Source organism: Bemisia tabaci, chromosome 3, assembly GCF_918797505.1.
Source record: "Bemisia tabaci chromosome 3, PGI_BMITA_v3".
In the NCBI taxonomy this organism is placed as follows: Eukaryota; Metazoa; Arthropoda; class Insecta; order Hemiptera; family Aleyrodidae; genus Bemisia; species Bemisia tabaci.
Window position 1 is genome coordinate 62423591 of NC_092795.1, and position 18126 is coordinate 62441716.

The 18126-nt window shown below is 39.9% G+C and overlaps 1 protein-coding gene across 3 annotated transcripts in view; it reads left to right on the forward strand.

The window, feature by feature from the left end:
- Atg13 (Autophagy-related 13) overlaps nt 1-17713 on the forward strand; it is an 86520-nt gene extending 68807 nt beyond the window's left edge. For 2 of the 3 annotated variants that reach the window (XM_019052934.2, XM_019052933.2), the window contains exons 3-6: nt 10412-10769; nt 12149-12332; nt 13008-13353; nt 14763-17713. In XM_019052934.2, the coding sequence (XP_018908479.2) occupies nt 10412-10769; nt 12149-12332; nt 13008-13353; nt 14763-14978 (1104 nt within the window). In that variant the 3' untranslated portion in view covers nt 14979-17713. The remainder of the gene's footprint in view (nt 1-10411; nt 10770-12148; nt 12333-13007; nt 13354-14762) is intronic. The other variant, XM_019052935.2, reaches the window with a different exon arrangement.
- The last annotated feature ends 413 nt before the right edge of the window (nt 17714-18126 follow it).

Sequence of the window (18126 nt, forward strand, 5' to 3'; positions counted from 1 at the left end):
GTACCTTATTGACAATTATGAGGGAGCAACAGTCATCACCCTAATTTCGGCTGTTGACCTACCTACATAGTGAATGATGAGCTTCGGGTGACGTCATGAGCCAAACAGGTTTCCCAAACTTCGGCCATTTTTGGCTTGTTTGCAAAACGAAACTGCCAACACGTTGTTAAACATCAACCATGTAGGTAAGTCAATAGTAGAATGCTCAAGTCCCGAAAGTAAAAGCTTCCACCATGGCCAAGATACTAGTGGAGGGTTTTCTTATAACTTAATAAATTTATTAAAAACTTAATAAAATTTGATCAGAAAAAATACTCTTGATTCAATCGAACTTTTGCTTGAATCAAGAGGAAATCCGCTTAAATTAGGAGGCTTTGCTCTGGATTCAAGCAAAAATCCGATTACATAGAAATGATTTTTTTTGTCAATTTTAAGAGTCCGTGGGCTCTGAACGTAAGACACTTTTTTTTAGTGTCCGTGACGTCATGAATGAATGCGCGAAAATGGGTGCCAAAGGTGGCCAATTCCTTCCCGTATTTCTTGTGAGGAGTTAAAACACTCTACATATCAAGTTCTCGCGTCCCACGTCGTGTAGGTTTGCCGTCGTGTCGGTCGGCGCCTCGTTCTAAATAAATCGTTGCTTTTCCGCCGAAAGGCCGTATCTTTATCTCCTCTTGAGCCCTGGAAAGGACGGGGCTATACGGAAGACAGGGCTCGTCTTCAAGTGTAAAGTACCTCCTGATGTTGTAGGGACAACGGAAAGTGCATGACGACAACTTCTCGGCACCGGTGCGGCGCTGCGCGGCGGCGACCGGCTCTGAGGTTGAGCTCTCGATTCACATTCGCAATGTTTCTTATTTAATTGCAAGAATAGCGTAACATAACGTATAAACCCCTGCTGGTTATCATGGACCGTATGACTAGAAACTGATGCGCTCCATTGGAAACATAGTAGCCGAGATTACACGGTTTGGTGCTTGTGCCCAACTGAATCGTTGGATCCATGTTGATCGTCGATCGCTCGGCTCGCGCCGTTCCTTGAGCGCCGAACCCCGAACGACCGCATGAGTGTCATCATTTATCAGGGTGTCTAGCATTAGGACATTCCCGATTCTATCAGGATTTGAGGTCAATCAGGATTTAATCCCGATTTTATCAGGATTTGAGGAAAAATTAGTCGTAAAATCAGGATTTGAGAAAAGTCGGCCGTCTCATCGGATTTTTTCATCGAGCTATTTTTGTCAACTTAAATTTCTCCGTAAAAAAAAGCAGAGTTTGGAAAAATTACGAAATGAGAATCTAACAGTGAAACATGAGGAAAAATCAGGATTTCCCAAGATGAAGAAAAAGTAGACACCCTGTTTAAGGCGTCATCTTTGCCCTCGTTTCGGAGGGTCCGTGCGGAGTTGGGAAATTGGATCGGAGTCGTCTGTGCTTTTGACTGAGCGGCTGAGCGCGCCCACTGCGTTGGACGAGGCACTGTCGCGCCGATGCCGATCCGCGTGGGCATCATCCGGTCCGAACGTCAGACCCAACTTGGACAACCGTGCATACTCACTCGGGTGACTCGCTTACGAATCTATTAAAAGTCGGGGGTCGATACTTGGGCAGGAGCCCAGTTTGCGGGGGGCATGCTTCGAGGGGGCCGCGCCCGGCCCGGCGCCACCCAGGGAAGGGATACCAAAATAAAAAGGGCTGGGCGTCGGGGGCACCCCCCCCCCCGGCCATGCCCGTGTTGCCATGCTATGATAATCATTGTTTTCGTAGGCGTGGTTTATGACATCCGTCGTGTAGCATGTGAATTGAACCGATTATTTTCCGAATCACGTAAGCGCTAAAATTGCGAATGCGAGAAGAACCAAAAACCCGTTTCATTTGCTTTGTTGACAATCCTCGAATTCGAAAGAATGTATGTTCTTTTAGGAAACTATTTTGGAAGCAGATATATGATTTGATTACGCCAGAGAAAACAAAGAAAAAACAACTCCTCTACCACCCAAATAGAGATTGGCGCTTACGTGATTTTGGAAATAATCGGTTTAATTAGAGTACTTATCGAGGGCTAAGGAATAATACCGCCTAAGTGACAATTGCGGTAAAAATGAGTTAGCGACTTGGCCGCATTCTACAGTATAATATACGCGGGCTCATGATTTTATGTTTTCCCAATTCTGTAGGGGATTGCTCCTATAACGCTGTTGTGTATGAAAAAATTGCAAATTTAAACTCACAATTACGACGATGGCCAAGTTTTTTCTTCGCACTATAAAATTGTCAGTTTGGAGATAGGCGGTATTGTTCGTTAGCCATCGTTATGTAGAGAAATAATTGGAATCTGTTATCATTAAACAAGGTGTCTGGAAGTTAACGTACTTAACTTTCAGGATTTGCTTTAAGAATAGACTTCTTATGAAGCAACATGTCTACAAAGTCTTTAAACTATTCATGTGCGTAATATTGAAAGAAACTCTTTTCAACGTAGACCTTTTTGGCGAGAAGTGCGGCAAATGGTAACCGTCAAAAGTTGGCAACATCCTCTCCCATCCATCCAAAGTTGGTGCGATTTTACCCAATACCTGTTAGGGCCACATGGCCATACTCTCTCTCTCTCTCTCTCTCCCCCTCTCCTCCCTCCCTCTCTTTCTGCAAAGGTACCTCCGAAGCCATCTGGTTGACAAACGAGGAAGTATGACGCGTTGCCTAAGCCAAGTGCTTAACCTCAATGCGTTTGTCGTGTCTGCAAAATTCTCGGTGGATATTCACCGGAGGAGAAAGATGCCACGATATCGTTTCGCCGAGTAAACAAACGGAACGCTGGTCATCAGTAGAGTCTTCAGCTGGTCGACGTGCAAGGGTAATCTCTCAACTTTGGCATCCGCCACCAGACGCGACGTCACAAACCGCGCCGCCCCGCCCCGCCCTGAAACGGTGTCGCGGACATGACATAATTTTGAAATTCAGATTGGATCAAGTTCCTTGCGCTCCACTCCTGTGACTCATGCCAAAGTTTTCGGCCTCGCGAAACGGGAGTGTTTTTCGTCATCCCCGGACTTGAGGGGCAACCCTCTCGTAGCAGCGCTTTTATTTTCAATTTCAGCATACCTCGTTTCAAGATCTAGGTTTCAGGGCGGTAGTGTTTTATATTCAACAGCCTCGTGTGGCGGTTAAAGAGCTGCCATAAATTCGGCCCGCATAACGAGAGTTCTCAACCCTTTCGATTCAACCGGGGTAGGTGTGACAAAAGAGCGAATCCACCCTCCCTGATGTGGGAAAGGGATGACGCTTCGCGTCGCATTGCTTGGTCCTATTTCCCAGTACTTGAAATAGTCAACATGTTGATTTATTTCAAAAAGAAAAAATTCTCTTCGATTTCATGATAAACAATTCGTCGCTTGGCTGTCACAAGGGCGCAACTCCACACTGAGATGAGCCTGGAAAAGCATTGAAATGTATGGAAGACAGGGTCCATTGCAGAGTGTAGTTACGCCCTTATGTCAGGTAGGCGACGAATTTTGACTCGAAAATGTTTCCTTTCATTCAAAGAAAAATTTGTTTTCCCCAGAAAACTTTTCGAGCGAAGTATCTCTTTCTCAATTCAAAGAAAGGCACCTAACTTGGTCATCGATGACTTTAATTTTAATGAAATTTACTCGCTGTATAATAATTTACTTCAGATCAAAAGAAATTGAGCCGAATAATTATTTTGAATCGATCGCAATTTTGTTTGAATTTAATAATCGCCTTAAGTAAACCATTTCGTTGAGTTTATTTCGCGGTCATTTTCAGCGGAATATTTCGCCCATCATAACCTCTGGGAGTCTGGGAGTCGGAGAAGATGGAATTTTCCAAATGTCACTTGAGAGGCAACACAAAAAAGTCCTGGAATTCCACTTTGAAACCTCTGATGACCATTATCTGCGATCGGGTCTGCAGACAACCAAGTACTTCTGCCGTGCTAAGGAAGAACGTCGTATGAACATTCGAGAGTTGCAAAATTTCCCTCGATGAAACACGTATTTCTGACGCAATTTAAGCATATTTTCCCTTGAAATTTTCAGATATTTTAGATTGAATTGCGTACGAAATTGGAAGAAAAATACCGCGAATTCTCGCAAAAATTCGTGATTCACCAAAAGAAATTTGGCAACGCCTGATGGTTCATACGGCGTTCTTCCTTAGCACGGCAGTACATGACTACGTATGAATTCAAGATGACCGAGATGGGGAAAAGGCGACCTATCCGCAGAGGCAACTCCAGGAAATCAGGGACGGCACGGCGGATTGCGTGAAACGGCTCATGGGAATGAGTGCTATGCAATGAGTTTATTTCACTGTGTTTTCAGTGTAAAACGGCTGGTTGTGATTGGATTCAAGGCGGTTGCCGACGACACCCTCGACTGGAGAGAGTGGAGTATGCACCCGCCCGGCGGCGGCGGCGCCCGCGTGGGGTTCATCAACCTCGGTCCTCAACACCCGGACCCGGTCCATGCCCCCCCCCCCCCTCGCCCCCCGGCCCCGTCTCAATCCCGATGCATCATGTTTCCTGCTCCATACTTGCAAGCTCCATCATCATCATACCCCGACCATGTTTCGTCTCGAAGGGCTTCCAGCAACTTATTCGAGGAAAGCCCACCTCCATCTTTCTTGAGCGTCTTGGAGGATTTCCATGATTTATCCAACGTTATAATTGGAAGACATTTTGCTATCAGGTACTAAAATATCTGGCTCACTTCAGAAACGACCCATGTACCATTAGTTTCCCTATGCACTTAAGTGTTTTTACGGATGAGTCAGAATTGTATAGTTCCTAATTGCTAAGTGTCGTCCGATCGGCTCTTTCATACTTTTCCAATCAATTTTTGAACCTTATCAAATCACAGTGCGAATATATTTATTTATTTTTTTTTTTATAAAGCAAATCAGCGGTGATTTTAGTGTAACAAGGGGACCTGGTGTGCTGCACAATGTACTCATTTCGGGAGAAGTAAATAGATTTAAGCAGACGTCTTCCTGAATTTGCCGCTAGGGTGACGAATCTCCTGAATCGAGAAGATAAGATGCTCATAACCAGAAGAAACTACTTCTCCCGAACTTCGGAGGGAATCCAAAAGAAGAGGAAAGGAAATCCCGGGTTCCTATCAGGATCAGGAGGCTGATTGTTGAAATTGATAGACAAAGCTATAGACAAAGAAGACATCGGGAGTGTGGAGCGATCCTATCGGTTGAAACGGGTGGTTCTTATAGACTAAGGGGGAGAATGATGGACTAACTGTAGGGTCTCTGGTCGGTTGCCGATAGTTATAGTCTACTACCTACCTTCTTTGTCCATTGCAACCACCCACTTCCCTCAATAGGATCCCTCCATATGCTTTTTGTCTTCTTTGTCTATCGCTTTGTCTACAAATTTCGACAATCAGTCCGCGGGGAATTATTCTTTAAAAATGTGGACAAATCCGCAGGAAATATCAGAGAATTAAAATAATACAGCATTCGGTACACCGTGTTCTACTCGTTTCAGGCGCCTAGGCTTTTCACTGTTTATTGGCAGTATCGTCACTTTTCGCCCAGTGCAGACCAACAGTATCGAAAAATCGTAAAAGAAGTGGTCTTTAGCATCTTGCACTTGCCTACTCTGCCATGCCAAGGAACAACGCCGTATCAACATTCGAGAGTTGCCAAATTTCCCCGAACTAAACACGTATTTTTGAGGAAAGTTATGAATTTTTTTTCCCTCGAACTTTTCAGATTTTGTACTTGAAAGTGCGGACAAAAATTGGAAGAAAATTATTATCAACTTCTCCAGTAAATTAGTATTTAATCGAAGCAAACGTTGCAACGTCTTAAGGTTTATACGGCGTTCTTCCTTAGTAGAGTACCTGTATAGGGAGAGTATGGACAGATCGGTTCATGGAGGGCTTAGGGCCCAAAAGTGCAGCCACCCTTCTGAGCAACTTCTAACACCCAAAATTTCACTGCCAGCCTACAGATTTCGATTCTAACCAAGATGGCTAAGGATGTACATGAATGAGCGTTCTTTCGCAAAAATAAGTAAATTTATGCAAAAAGTAAGCCAAAACAGCTTCTAAGACCATGCTTCAAACGAGGTTCGAAATTGTATTGTAAATCGCTCTGGACATTCGAAATTCATAGGTTGGCTGCCCTTTTGGGCCCTAACTTTATTCGCGGAGGCATCGGTGAAGACCTGATGGACTTTCGGAGTTTCAGATCTGTCCATACTCTCCCTATACAGGTACTCTATTCCTTAGCACGGCAGTACTTCTCCTCGTTACGCTGCCTGAGGCCCCATCGCCTGACGTAATTTAGACACCCTTAGTACATGATCATTGTTTTCTCCTCAAGTATCGTGTGAGTCGATTTACGATAAAGCTTTCGTGTGAAGAATGCCGAGGAAAATGAAGCGTAGCCACTGATCTTGAGCCGGAAAGTGGTGGCGCGCCCGTAGTAGGCGCCAACCTACTCCATAGAGAAGCACTCTCATGCCTCCACCCGAGATCACTTCATTGACTCTCATGACTTGGACACTTTCACGAGCACTTCCATTCTCATCTAGTCTGTCAACCGGAAGCTCTGAAAGTTCTCGGTCGCCCAGGAATCTTGTTGAGAGAACCACCATTCCTCCTGCGGGAGGGGATTTTAACGGACAGAAATATGCGAAAATTTTGAATGTTCAATTCGTAACGGCGAAACATTCAAACACATTTTGTTTTTTAAAAAAAAAATTGTCCTGGCATTTGAAAAAATGCCTCTTTTGACTATTAGCCTGATCGTGAGACATGTAGACACCGTAGGCTCATTCATCTAATCATTAACAATCAGGGATTCCTCCGAATCGGCAGATGAGTTGACTTGGTGAAAATTCTGATCGGCGAGCGATTATCGTAATCAGCAACGATTAGTGGCAATTAGCCCGGCTCCTCCCCCTCCCCCTGCCCCCTTCCCCTCACCGCGACGCGATGTGGTGTAAATCCGCGGAAAAGACGCTCGCACAATCTTGGAGAGGCGTCACGCGCGCGTCAATGTGTGAAACGCCAATAACGCGATAACAAAACCGTCCAGGTTGTCAGGTTTGTTTCACTCGAGCTCCCAGACACTCTTTAAGCCCGCTTCCATATCCTCCTCTGTCACGGATCTCGAACAACGTGTTGGGTATTCAGGGTGTCTACCGCTCCCCAAAGTCCCCGATTATCCCCGATTTTGGAAGAGTGTCCCCAATGTCCCCGAAAGTCCCCAATTTTCTTGTTCAGGCCCCCGAAAAATGACAAAAATCGTCCGAAACACCGGCATTTTGAAATTTTTCCGCCAGCTTCGGCGGCGCGGTATAACCAGGAATAAAAAATCTCAAGTGTTGCTTGGTTTTTCGTATGTTTTCATCGGTTCAACATGACTTGTAAAATTAGTCGTATAAAATACGCCTTTAACGCTCTAACTAGCTCCCTTTTCTCTTACTATTTACGGGAAAAAAGTCCCCGATTATCTTGAAAAAACACCCCCAGAAGCCCCCGAAAGTCTCCAATTATGGTTTTTTAGAACTAGTAGACACCGTGGTATTTTGTTTGGATAAACATCGAACATGATTTTGTTTCTCATTGTAGGGCTCCTAAGATTTCAAGGGAAAATATTCGTACATTTTCGAAACATATTATAACAGGGTTATTCGGCGAATTTTGACAAGTTGCAAATATTCATACGGCGTCATTTCAGCCCGGTAGATCCGATGCCTCTGAGGAACCTTTTTTTACTCTACACTCATTTTCGGCAATCGCCGACAACAACGGTAGCTCGAAAACGATACGAGCCCTTTCTTATTCTGTTTACTTCTCGAAGGACTTGATAACATCATTCGGGCCGGATCAACAAGGAGAAAAGGTCGAGCCCTCAGCCCTCGCCCGCGCCCGCGCCCTTTCCTCGAATTATTTCGACACTTTCAGGTTCAGATGATCCGAGTCAGGGATCAAGGCTAGACTTTAGTCCCCTTTCAGCCGAGGGAAGCAAAAAATTCGAAACATTTGATTGGTTTGAGCTCTGAGTGAGCCCCTCCACTTTTTTTGCACAAAATATAGCACACAATTTGACATGTCCTGTCAATATCAATGGCCGGTATGCAGTTTCTGGAACAAGCCGAAAAAAGCCTCTAATCGGTCGATTTGGTCACGTATCAAGAATATGATTCAGATCGAGTGTAGCGGAGAGGGAGCAAGTGTATAGACAGGTACGAAAGCACCTATAATTGGCCAGCTGTCGTCTCTAAAACAAGCTGGAAAAGTCGATCCCTTCCCGCTGAATTCGGTTCGTTCAGGAGTCAGTTCTTGTTAGAGACCATGCGACCGACGAACTTTCACGGAGCTTTTGTACCGCAGTGTAACAATCCGGGGGGGGGGGGGGGGGATTCCTCGAATACTTTACCGGTTATCCGGGCTTTCTGGGGAATACCCGAGCTTGTCTGCTCGCTTCGTGCGGGCTAGGATCATCCTCGTCTACCGGCCGCGGCCACTTCGGCGTGCTTCGATATATATCGATATTTCCCCATTTGAAGCTGTGGTAAAGCATCGATTATTAAGGTGTTCGTTGCGAACACCCTGATAATCGACCCTTTTCCACAGGTTTAAATGGTAGATCAATCGATATATCGCAAAGCACGCCACGCCACTGCTGTCCGCGCGATTTAAGAGAGCCTACACTGAAACATTCACCAAGCGAGCGTCTTTTAAAATTAACAAGAAATAAAACACTAAGAAACGTGGCCCGAACTGTATGAACGAGGTGGTGAAATAGTGGTGGGTCCACACTATTTTGCGGGGGAAACAACCAAAAAATTTCAATTGGAGTCGTGAATCCCCGTCTTGTACTGTTACGCATTTGAGCTCAAAATGTTTGACTCTATTCGAAATTTTTGAACTTTTTTGGCCTGGTTTTCCGTGCAAAATATTGTGGACCCACCACTATTTTATCACTTTGTTTTAAAGTTAACTTTTCTTGCAATGAGGTACCACTGTCTCGCAGGGGAAACCAACGGGACATGTGTTGTTTTTCAGTGGCGTGGCGTGAATAATCGATTATCGATATCTCGCCATTTGAAGCTATGGCAAAGAATCGATTACTAAGGTGTTCGCTGCGAACACCCTGATAATCGATCTTTTTTCATGGGTTTAAATGGCACAACAATCGATATATCGCAATTCACGCCACGCCACTGTTGTTTTTCAAACAGGGTGTCTCTAGACCGAGAAATGCCGAGGTGCATCACGTAAAATATCCTGGAAAATCAAGGAATTTGGTTCTTAAAAGTGGGATTCTCTTCTCTCTCCGCCCGCGCTCCGAAATCAATTTTTTTTTTGTTCTAATTGGTGGTCATTGTTGCCCTGGCTTCTAAGAATTAGACCAAAATGATGAAGATAATTTTATCCTCCTGATGAAAATCCAGTTTACCAACCGAATTTGCAATGGAAATGAGAGGAAACCCCAGTCTTATTCACCAGGGAATTTTCCTCAGAAATGAGACAAATACAAGGGAACGAAAAAATAAAGAAATCTAGATACCCTGTTTTGGATGTACGCCCGAGACTCGATGAAAGCGCAAGCATGGTACCTACTCTTACCACTAAAACTCCAGTAAATAAATTATTTCCGTTTTCAAAAATTACTGTGACTGCACTGTTTGTGTAGTAATGAATTTCTAAATTCACTGCTATCGTATAAATTATAAGCCTTTTTCATCTCGGCTATTCCCAACAACATTTTAGAATTACAACCGCACCAACTCTGCCATGCTAAGGTGAAACGCCGTATGAGCCCTCAGGCGTTGCCAAATTTCTTCTGGCAAGTCACTAATTTTCAGGACAATTTTTTAATATTTTTCTGCCAATTTCTCAGAAAATTTCGTTCGTGATTTGATCTGAAGTGTCTGAAAATTTCAAGGAAAAATGTTGATAATTTTCCTCAAAAATAAACATTTTACCCCAGGAAATTTGGCAACTCTCAAATGTTCATACGGTGTTCTGTCTTAGCACAGCAAAACTGGATTGCATTTTGCAAAAAGTAACCACTAGCATTGCAATGTTGCTAAGATCGTGCAACTTCTTTTGTCTTGGAGGAAAAACCCGATTATCCATTAATAGTTTCTATTTTACTCGCTAAAAACTGTAAATTTAAGACAAAAAATACCATCTAAATTTCATAGTTTTTCACGATTTCCGCAATTTTATTGCAAAAGAAGAAGTTGCACAATCTTATCATCATTGCAATGCTAGTGGTTCCTTTTTGCAAAATGCAATCCAACTGTCCTCCCTCTCTTCGGGCCGATTCAGTCCTATCATCTCCTCTGCTCTGTCTAATTTTGTATTTATTTTGAAAGGATGTTATTTGATTTTTGTGTTCTCTTGTTTTTGCGCAGTTCAATCTGGCCATCAAGGATTTGCCGGAGGTTCAGAGCGAGACGAAGAAAGCACTGAGCGTGTGCGGTGAGGTGATGTCATGCTCCCAGCTTCCGTTCTGCGTGGAAATCTCATTGCGAACGGTCGAGGGCGACACCATGACGTTGGAGACCTGGTGCCTGGGCGTCCTGGCCGACCAGAAGGACTCCACTCTCCGGGTCACTTACACCATCTACAACAGAATGGGAACCCTGCTCAAGTCCTTGGTCTCCATCACGAGGATAACACCAGCCTACAAATTGTCCAGGAGACAAGGCCCAGACTCCTACGTTATTTGTTATAGGATGTACCTAGGAGAACCACAGTTACATAGTCTAGGTGAGTATTTTCAATGTCTTTTCTTGTGTTCTACCTACACGGAAAAAATTAAATTTCTGATTTGACAATTCAATTGCTAAAAAAGTGACTGCAACGTTTCAACGTAGATTTTACAACAAAAAAATGCTGCTTTAACCACTATTGTAGGCTAATTTATCCACGGGAGTGGTTAAAGTAGCATTTTTTTGTTGTAAAATCTACGTTGAAACATCGCTGTTATTTTTTTATTTTTTTTTTTAGCAATTGAATTGTTAAATCTTCAACTTATTTTTTTCCGTGTGTATTAGTGATTTGTGGTGAAACATGACACAAGATTCCTTAAGCAGGGTTTCTGCTATGGGAAAAATTTAGGGAATTTGACGTTAACTCTTAAGGCCTTGTCCTCATGAGCACAGTTTGAACGAATTAGTTCCACAAACTCATGATTGTGTTACACCTCTGTGGTGAACGAGTTGCACAGAGTTATTTTATGAAATCTATCAGAGAAAACGTAGGGAATTTAAAAATTGAAAAAAATTAGAAACACTACGAAGGTGCGAAATGAAAGAGAGAGTTAATATCACGTCCGAAAAAAGAAAAATGCAGAATTCTGATGATGCAGCATCAAACATTTCTACATTGATGCAGAATTCTACATAACTGCTGCATCAAAGAACACCCAAATATTCCTAAAACAGACCTTTTGACAGCTGTCCAAAGTTCGAAGACGGAAGACTGAGCTGCAAGTTGCTCCGATGTTGCTATTAGTCTTAGAAACGATTAACTTCAACTGCTTAACATCAAAAATTGCAAATAGTGGCTGGAAACTTAGACCCAATGTTCTTGAGAGTATTAGAAAATGTTCAGCATCGAAAACTTGAAATTTATATTTTTCACCCCATAACTGCTTTTTTCTATGTACGTTTCCAGTTTCCATCATTAGACTCATTTTGACATGCTGCCTCACATTTACAGAAATGAACGAGAGAAAACATACATGGAAAACATAAAAAATTTCAGCTTTAAACACAGGTTATTGAAAAAGAACAAGAACATCATGAAGGCAATTAAAGAAAATTTAAACGTCAAGTATAAAGAATTTCAAAGCCAAAATTCGCCAGTAAACTTTTAAATTACTATAATTAGAACTGAAATGAATGGTTTAAAAAAAAAATGCGAAGAGGAGGATCATTGCCTGCCACTGAGAAACAACGCCGTCTGCAATTAAAATTTTATACTTATTGAAAAATTTCATGGGCACACACATGGGACGTAGAACGTTTTCAATTATAGGTACTCATTTCTGACGCAATCAAGGACTTGAATTGAAAAAGAATTGGATTTTATTTCTTTTTTACATTGTAAACTAATTTCTTCAATCTCTTGTATATTTTTTGTAGGTGAAGGATATAATCAAGTGAAAGTAGGACAATTAAGCACTCCCATCGGGACATTACAAGTGTCAGTTTCATACCGAACGAAAATGACCATTTCTCCACAACCATCTAGTAAAGATAACTCTATCATGTTGAAAAGTGACCACTTCAGGCCAGACAATGGTCCCAAGAATGTACGCTCTCAAATGTGAGTATTCCGCTTACCCTATCCTCACTTCAGGTTAAATGCGTTTTGAGGTTTATCAGTGTGTCTAATAGGTTACAATTTTAAAGTCATGAGTCAAAAACAGTTTATGTGAAGATTTAAGGTGAAACGTCAGAATATAAAAGAGTGAGTATTGTCTCTGATGGAGTATTTTTTTTATTACATCTAGGTATAACATTATAATAAAAGAGTCAATGTATTCTTGTTATGGTTTCCAGTTATGAAAAATATTCAGGACAGCACTGAGAAGAGATGAAAACTAGAAGCTTTAGTAAGTGCCTGCTTTCTTGTTTCTTGTTATCAGTTCAGGCCTCTTCGGAATTGCTTGAAAGCACCAATCTTTAGCCAGTTTAGCTGAGTTTATGGTTTATGTGGTTAATCCACATCATAAAGAATGAAAGTGTTCACAAGTTTTCAACTTAGCTTAAGAGATCAAATCATTTTTAAATTTAATGCTTGCCATGCCACCACAACTTAGCAACATAGCTTAGAATTTTTTTTGGAAAAAAAGTAATGTCTACAGATTTAAAAAGGAATTGAGTGAAGAAACATTGTGTCCTCTTCTTCTGAGTTTATGGCTAGAAAATGTTCTTTTATCGATTTGTCCCTTCTTTCTTGTATGTAAGATTTTACTCATGGATTATTTATGATTTTCAGTGATGACTTAACCTCCTCTTTGAGTGAAACAATTAAAGTGGGTGCGTTTGCTGACAGCAGAAAAACCTCTCTGGCGCCAAGCGACGCAAACCTCGTTTTCCCTGATGTGCCATTCAGTAGCTTGCTGACATCGAGGTATCCAACCCAACAATCACCCTCGTCGCCAACAGGAGACATTCTGTCCTCAATTCTAAATCAAAACTCGCCGGTGAACAGAACGTCGAACACAAGTAGCACCCCGCCGGCATCCTCTGTCGAACGAAAAGAAGACTCTGACAATGGCAACATCACAACAACTAGATGCACGTCCAGCTCGATAAATGAGGATTTTATTTTGGTAGATTTGGTAATTAATACGCTCATTTACTAACTTATTAAGTAAGACTCAATCTCATCAAGAGCTTTTAACTTGATTGCATGAGCTATTCAAATCATCGGGTTCTCAAAGGTCATTATCTCTACTACCAAAATCAATATTAAGATAGCTAAATTCCTGAAACGAGTATTTTTTTCTCCTATTCCATGATCTTTCTGTATAAATTTCAAGCCAGAAATTCCTGAATTTTGTCTTCTTGAACCTATAAAAAATGAATTATGGGTGAAAAGTTTAAAATATTGCAATTGAGGTATATCGTTCTTAAGTCCTGTCACGTATATGTGATCAGCCACAGAGCTTCTATTACAAGTTTAATCTGTAGTGATTTTTTTAAATGCCTTTTTAATTTTATGTTTCGAAAGTTCTGTTCTATTTTGGAGAAATATGTTGAACTTTTAAAACTTGAACGGGTTTTTTTTTTTTTTTTTTTTTTTTTTTTTTTTAGAAAAAAAAGTATCTTTAGACCCACTGACCATGTGTTTTCATTGGTGGCAGATCACTAATTGAAGACAGTGCAAATCACTAATAACATAGTAAAAAGATCACCCGTTAAAACTTTCTGTCTTCCTCACATCTCATTAATTTTTTAAGAAATTGTTTCATTTTTAATGCATCATCTATCATTAATATCATTTATTTTTAAAATTTCCTGATAAGTTTTTTCTTACAAGAAACTTGTATCAAAGGTTTACAAGTAGTATCACAAGAGAGAAACAAATTTGAAAGGCAATGTATGTGAATGCATGTTGTCTGCTTAGCTTTTTCAAGTTATAAACATCGAGGATACTCCAAAATCAGAAATAAATAAGTTCTTAAACTCTAAGCATGTAAAGTTGCGTTTATGTAGTTCAGAATAAAAAGTTCTGTCACCTTAAACCCATCTCCTCATGAAGTTTTTTTCAATGGATCTTTCCAATGCAAAACTGGATCAGTGTAATATGTAGCCGGACAAATCGAGTCACTAGTCTATTTTTAATTTAAAGAAATCAAAAATAGCTGTGACATCTCCTATACTGGTTTTTCTTAAAAATTTCTGTGACCCCTATTTCTTTTCTTCCCTCTAAGAACATCAAGCGTTACCTGGGGGGTTTCAATTTTCGATATTGATTCAAGTATTAGATATTTAAACTTTTGAAGTTGATAAAGGAGAGACTTGAAGGTGGAAGCATCTTGTTTGGTTTATCTACCTACTCTGTAAATGCATCAACAATTAGAATTCTGTTACAAATTGTTTCGTTAAATCAGACCTGATTCATCCCTCGGAAAAATATGTAAAGTAATTAAAACCGATGATGTATCACAGAACCTTCTTCCTTTAAGATTTTGACTTTCTCTTTGCAATGAGTAAATTAAAATTTTGCATTATTTCTTCTTTTCAGAAAACGCCTTTTGCCGGTTCAAATGCTAATTCAGACTTGGGATTATTCTACAAGGAGTGTCAGACTGCCCCTCCATTGCATGGGTGCTGTGAGGAACCCACTGTGGCTGAGCAAGTTGGAGACCTCGCCAGTCAGCTCAAGGTTTTTGAATCAAATCTGCAAGAATACGACAACATGCTTAGCTCCTTGTGCGACTCAGAAAATGGCAACGAATGAGTTCAAAGACTTGAAATGCTGTGAATCATTGTTTAAATTACTATTTATTAATTATTTATTGAGCTTGTGTATAAAGTATTAGAAAGGCACCAGACCTTTTTCAGCCTTTAATGCTTGTAAGAAACTATTTTTGGGGGCTCACCTAAGTCATTATATGGTCACTTAACTCTTGAACAATACTTCAAATGCTTGAAGTCAACCTCATTAGTTAGAACTTAATTCTGATATCAGTGATGCCACTCAAAAAATCTGCAACGTGGTTATCTGTTACAGGACCATACTGTAAAAACTGAATCCTCCGGCCTAGGAAAAATTGAAAACTTTGAATGTTAAATCTTCAGAAACTTTTTTTTTATTGATTTAATTGTCTATGTATTTATTTTTTTGAGTGGCATCCCTGGACTGAAATTGCTCAATGTTTTTGTGGTGTTTTCTAGTAAATACTTAAGACACTTAATAAAGAGTGTTCAAATATGTGATACCTCTCCTTCGGAATTTTTTTTGTTTTCAGAAGGAGGAAAATTTAAGGATATATAGCCCTCAAAATTATGTTTCATTATGTTGATTTGACTGTTGAATCCCAAAGCCTTGTTCTTTTTTCTATTCAAATATTTAATTTTCTCTCTCCCTCTCTTTTTTTTCAATGCATGTCTATTACAGACTTAAAAACAGACTGATGCAGAACTGAGTGCTCAGCTTTAAACTCCCTGAAACATTTTAACCGTCATTGCAAAGGGATTTTCTCGAAAGAAAAAAATATCAAATCACAATGAAGGCCCCACGCAGTCAAAACGAATTTCCTCTCAAGTCGCTTGGTTGTATTTTCAAACAGATTCATACCTCGTGGATTACTAACAATTAGTAATGAAGATGAAGGTGGTACATATGTCAGACAGCATTATTATCCTGTCTATTTTGAAGTTCCTAAAAATCTTTTAAGTGTAAGATTACTTTATTATAGTAAGGGAGTCTCATCAACTGGGTCTGTTCATATTATTTTAAATGAGTATTTATTATTGTTATTCTTTTTTAAATGATGTTTGAAAAGGAGAATGTTTTTAGGCAGAGGTTTCTTTTCATCATAACTATCGAATTCACAAACACAAACTGTAAGAGTTACAAAATAGAGGACATTGTATGTTTTTTTTTTTTATGTTAAAATGGATAATTTTATTCTAAAAGGAACAAATTTGTAGAAGCCCAATGCTCAGACTCCAGTTTGGGAGCCAGGTAGGATCATCAAATGCCTTTCTTGCCCTTTTTTCTCTTGAACAAATGTCTCCGTTGATTTTGGAAATAATAACTTAGAAATAGCTGTTCTTCTCTTTTCAATAGTTGTATTTCTTTGCTTTTGTCAGAGGGAAGTGTTTAGTATGATTGATGAAAGAAGCACATCAGTGAGGAAACTTTGAAACCATTCATATATCTCGGTTTCTAAGTTTGCAGACTTCCTGTCATTCTTCATCCTTCAATTGAAAAACTACTGAACTTAGTTTCTCAAAACTTTCAACTATTAAAGTTTTTTCATCTCCCTCGAGTAAATGAAAAAGAAGCGGAAATTTTAGAATATCAAAATTCAGATACAATAAAAAAGTGGAAAAATCGAATCAGCAAGATCAATCTCTAGCTTAGTCATGGATACATGTATTAAAAAAACATCCCTAAGCATTGCTATTGTATAGACAGAGAAATATTGAATAGATTTTGGAAAAGAAAGAAGACTTTTCCTAATGTCATGTAGTTCGACAGTTGGTGCTCTTTTCTTGAATGTTTTAAATAATTGCTGTGTACTAAATAACTGTTTTATTGAGAACTGTTTGTTTCGGTGTCATTACTCTGGCCCGTAGTATTGGCTATCAAAAAGACAGTCTTTGCAACTCTAAGCTTCAATCATTAAACTTTTCCTTGATAAGGGGCAACGAGGCACTTAACAGAAGAGAATAACTTCTGAATAATCCTTTGCAGACTGGATGCAAAGAGACAGCATCTTGACACTACTACTGCGGTTATGAAATGATCTGCCTCAATCGTAAGTAGCTGTATCGCCTGGAGTAAGAGCAAATTATTCTTATCTTATTTTGTGTGAGGAGGAATATTTATCAAAAATTTCTACCTACCTTGTGCTGTTTTGTCTTCACAGACATCTTTAAGTCAGTTGTTTCGTGCCTGTCAGACCTGAATCTATGAAAAATCAGTGCTGACCCTTTTGCTACATCTTCCACTTTGGCAGGTATCACTAAGTGAATTTTTTTCTCAGGAAATTTTTTACAAAATGTATTTTTTTTTTCTTTTGTACTTGTGTTTCACTCCTGAAAAAATTCTGGATATCTGAAGATTTTACCGATTTTAGCCAACCTAAAAATTGTCTTTTTCTCTATATCTCTCTGTAATTTATTTAACTCTTTGTACTTTGTAACTCTTACAGTCTTCTATTCTCAAAACGACTTTCAATCATTCGACAAAAACGTTATCTCTGACGCTTAAGAGTGAATTTAAACCTCTCCATACTTTTCATATTTATACACCATGCATTATATCATAATTTCCCCCTCATTGTAAATGATAGTTATTAGATTTATATAAGACTGTTTTTGTTAATTAGTGTTTACTCTGTCAAGAACTTTCAATCATTATTGCTGAGAAAATACCGTTTTTAAGGTACTCCTTTGCCATAATATGAAATCGTCACATTTCATGATTTTTCATCTATTAAAAATACAGAATATTTTAGTCTACTTCTTAATTGTTTTTATTGTCTTATCCTAGCACCTAGGGAACCTGTCACCCTGTCTTATAATTTCCACTGTCAACAGAATAGTTGTTAAAAAGGAGATTGAATCGCTGCAGTTTTAAATAGTTGCCTGCACTTAAATTCACACCAATCTAGATTCACATACAGCTCCAGGATTCAGTCGATGTTGAAAAATTTGAAAACTTGAGAGGCATGGGTGAGGCTAGACTCTGCTAGCTCTATCCTATTTATTTGGCTAGATTCATGTAAATTTACATACCAGCAAGAGTTTCAAACTCCAGTTTTAGTATGAGGTTTTGATGTCTATGAATTAATTGTTGAATCGCTGCGGTAGCAGGAATCGTTCTGTTATTTCTTGAAATTTGACTAACAGTTGGTTCAAACTTCCTTTTTTAT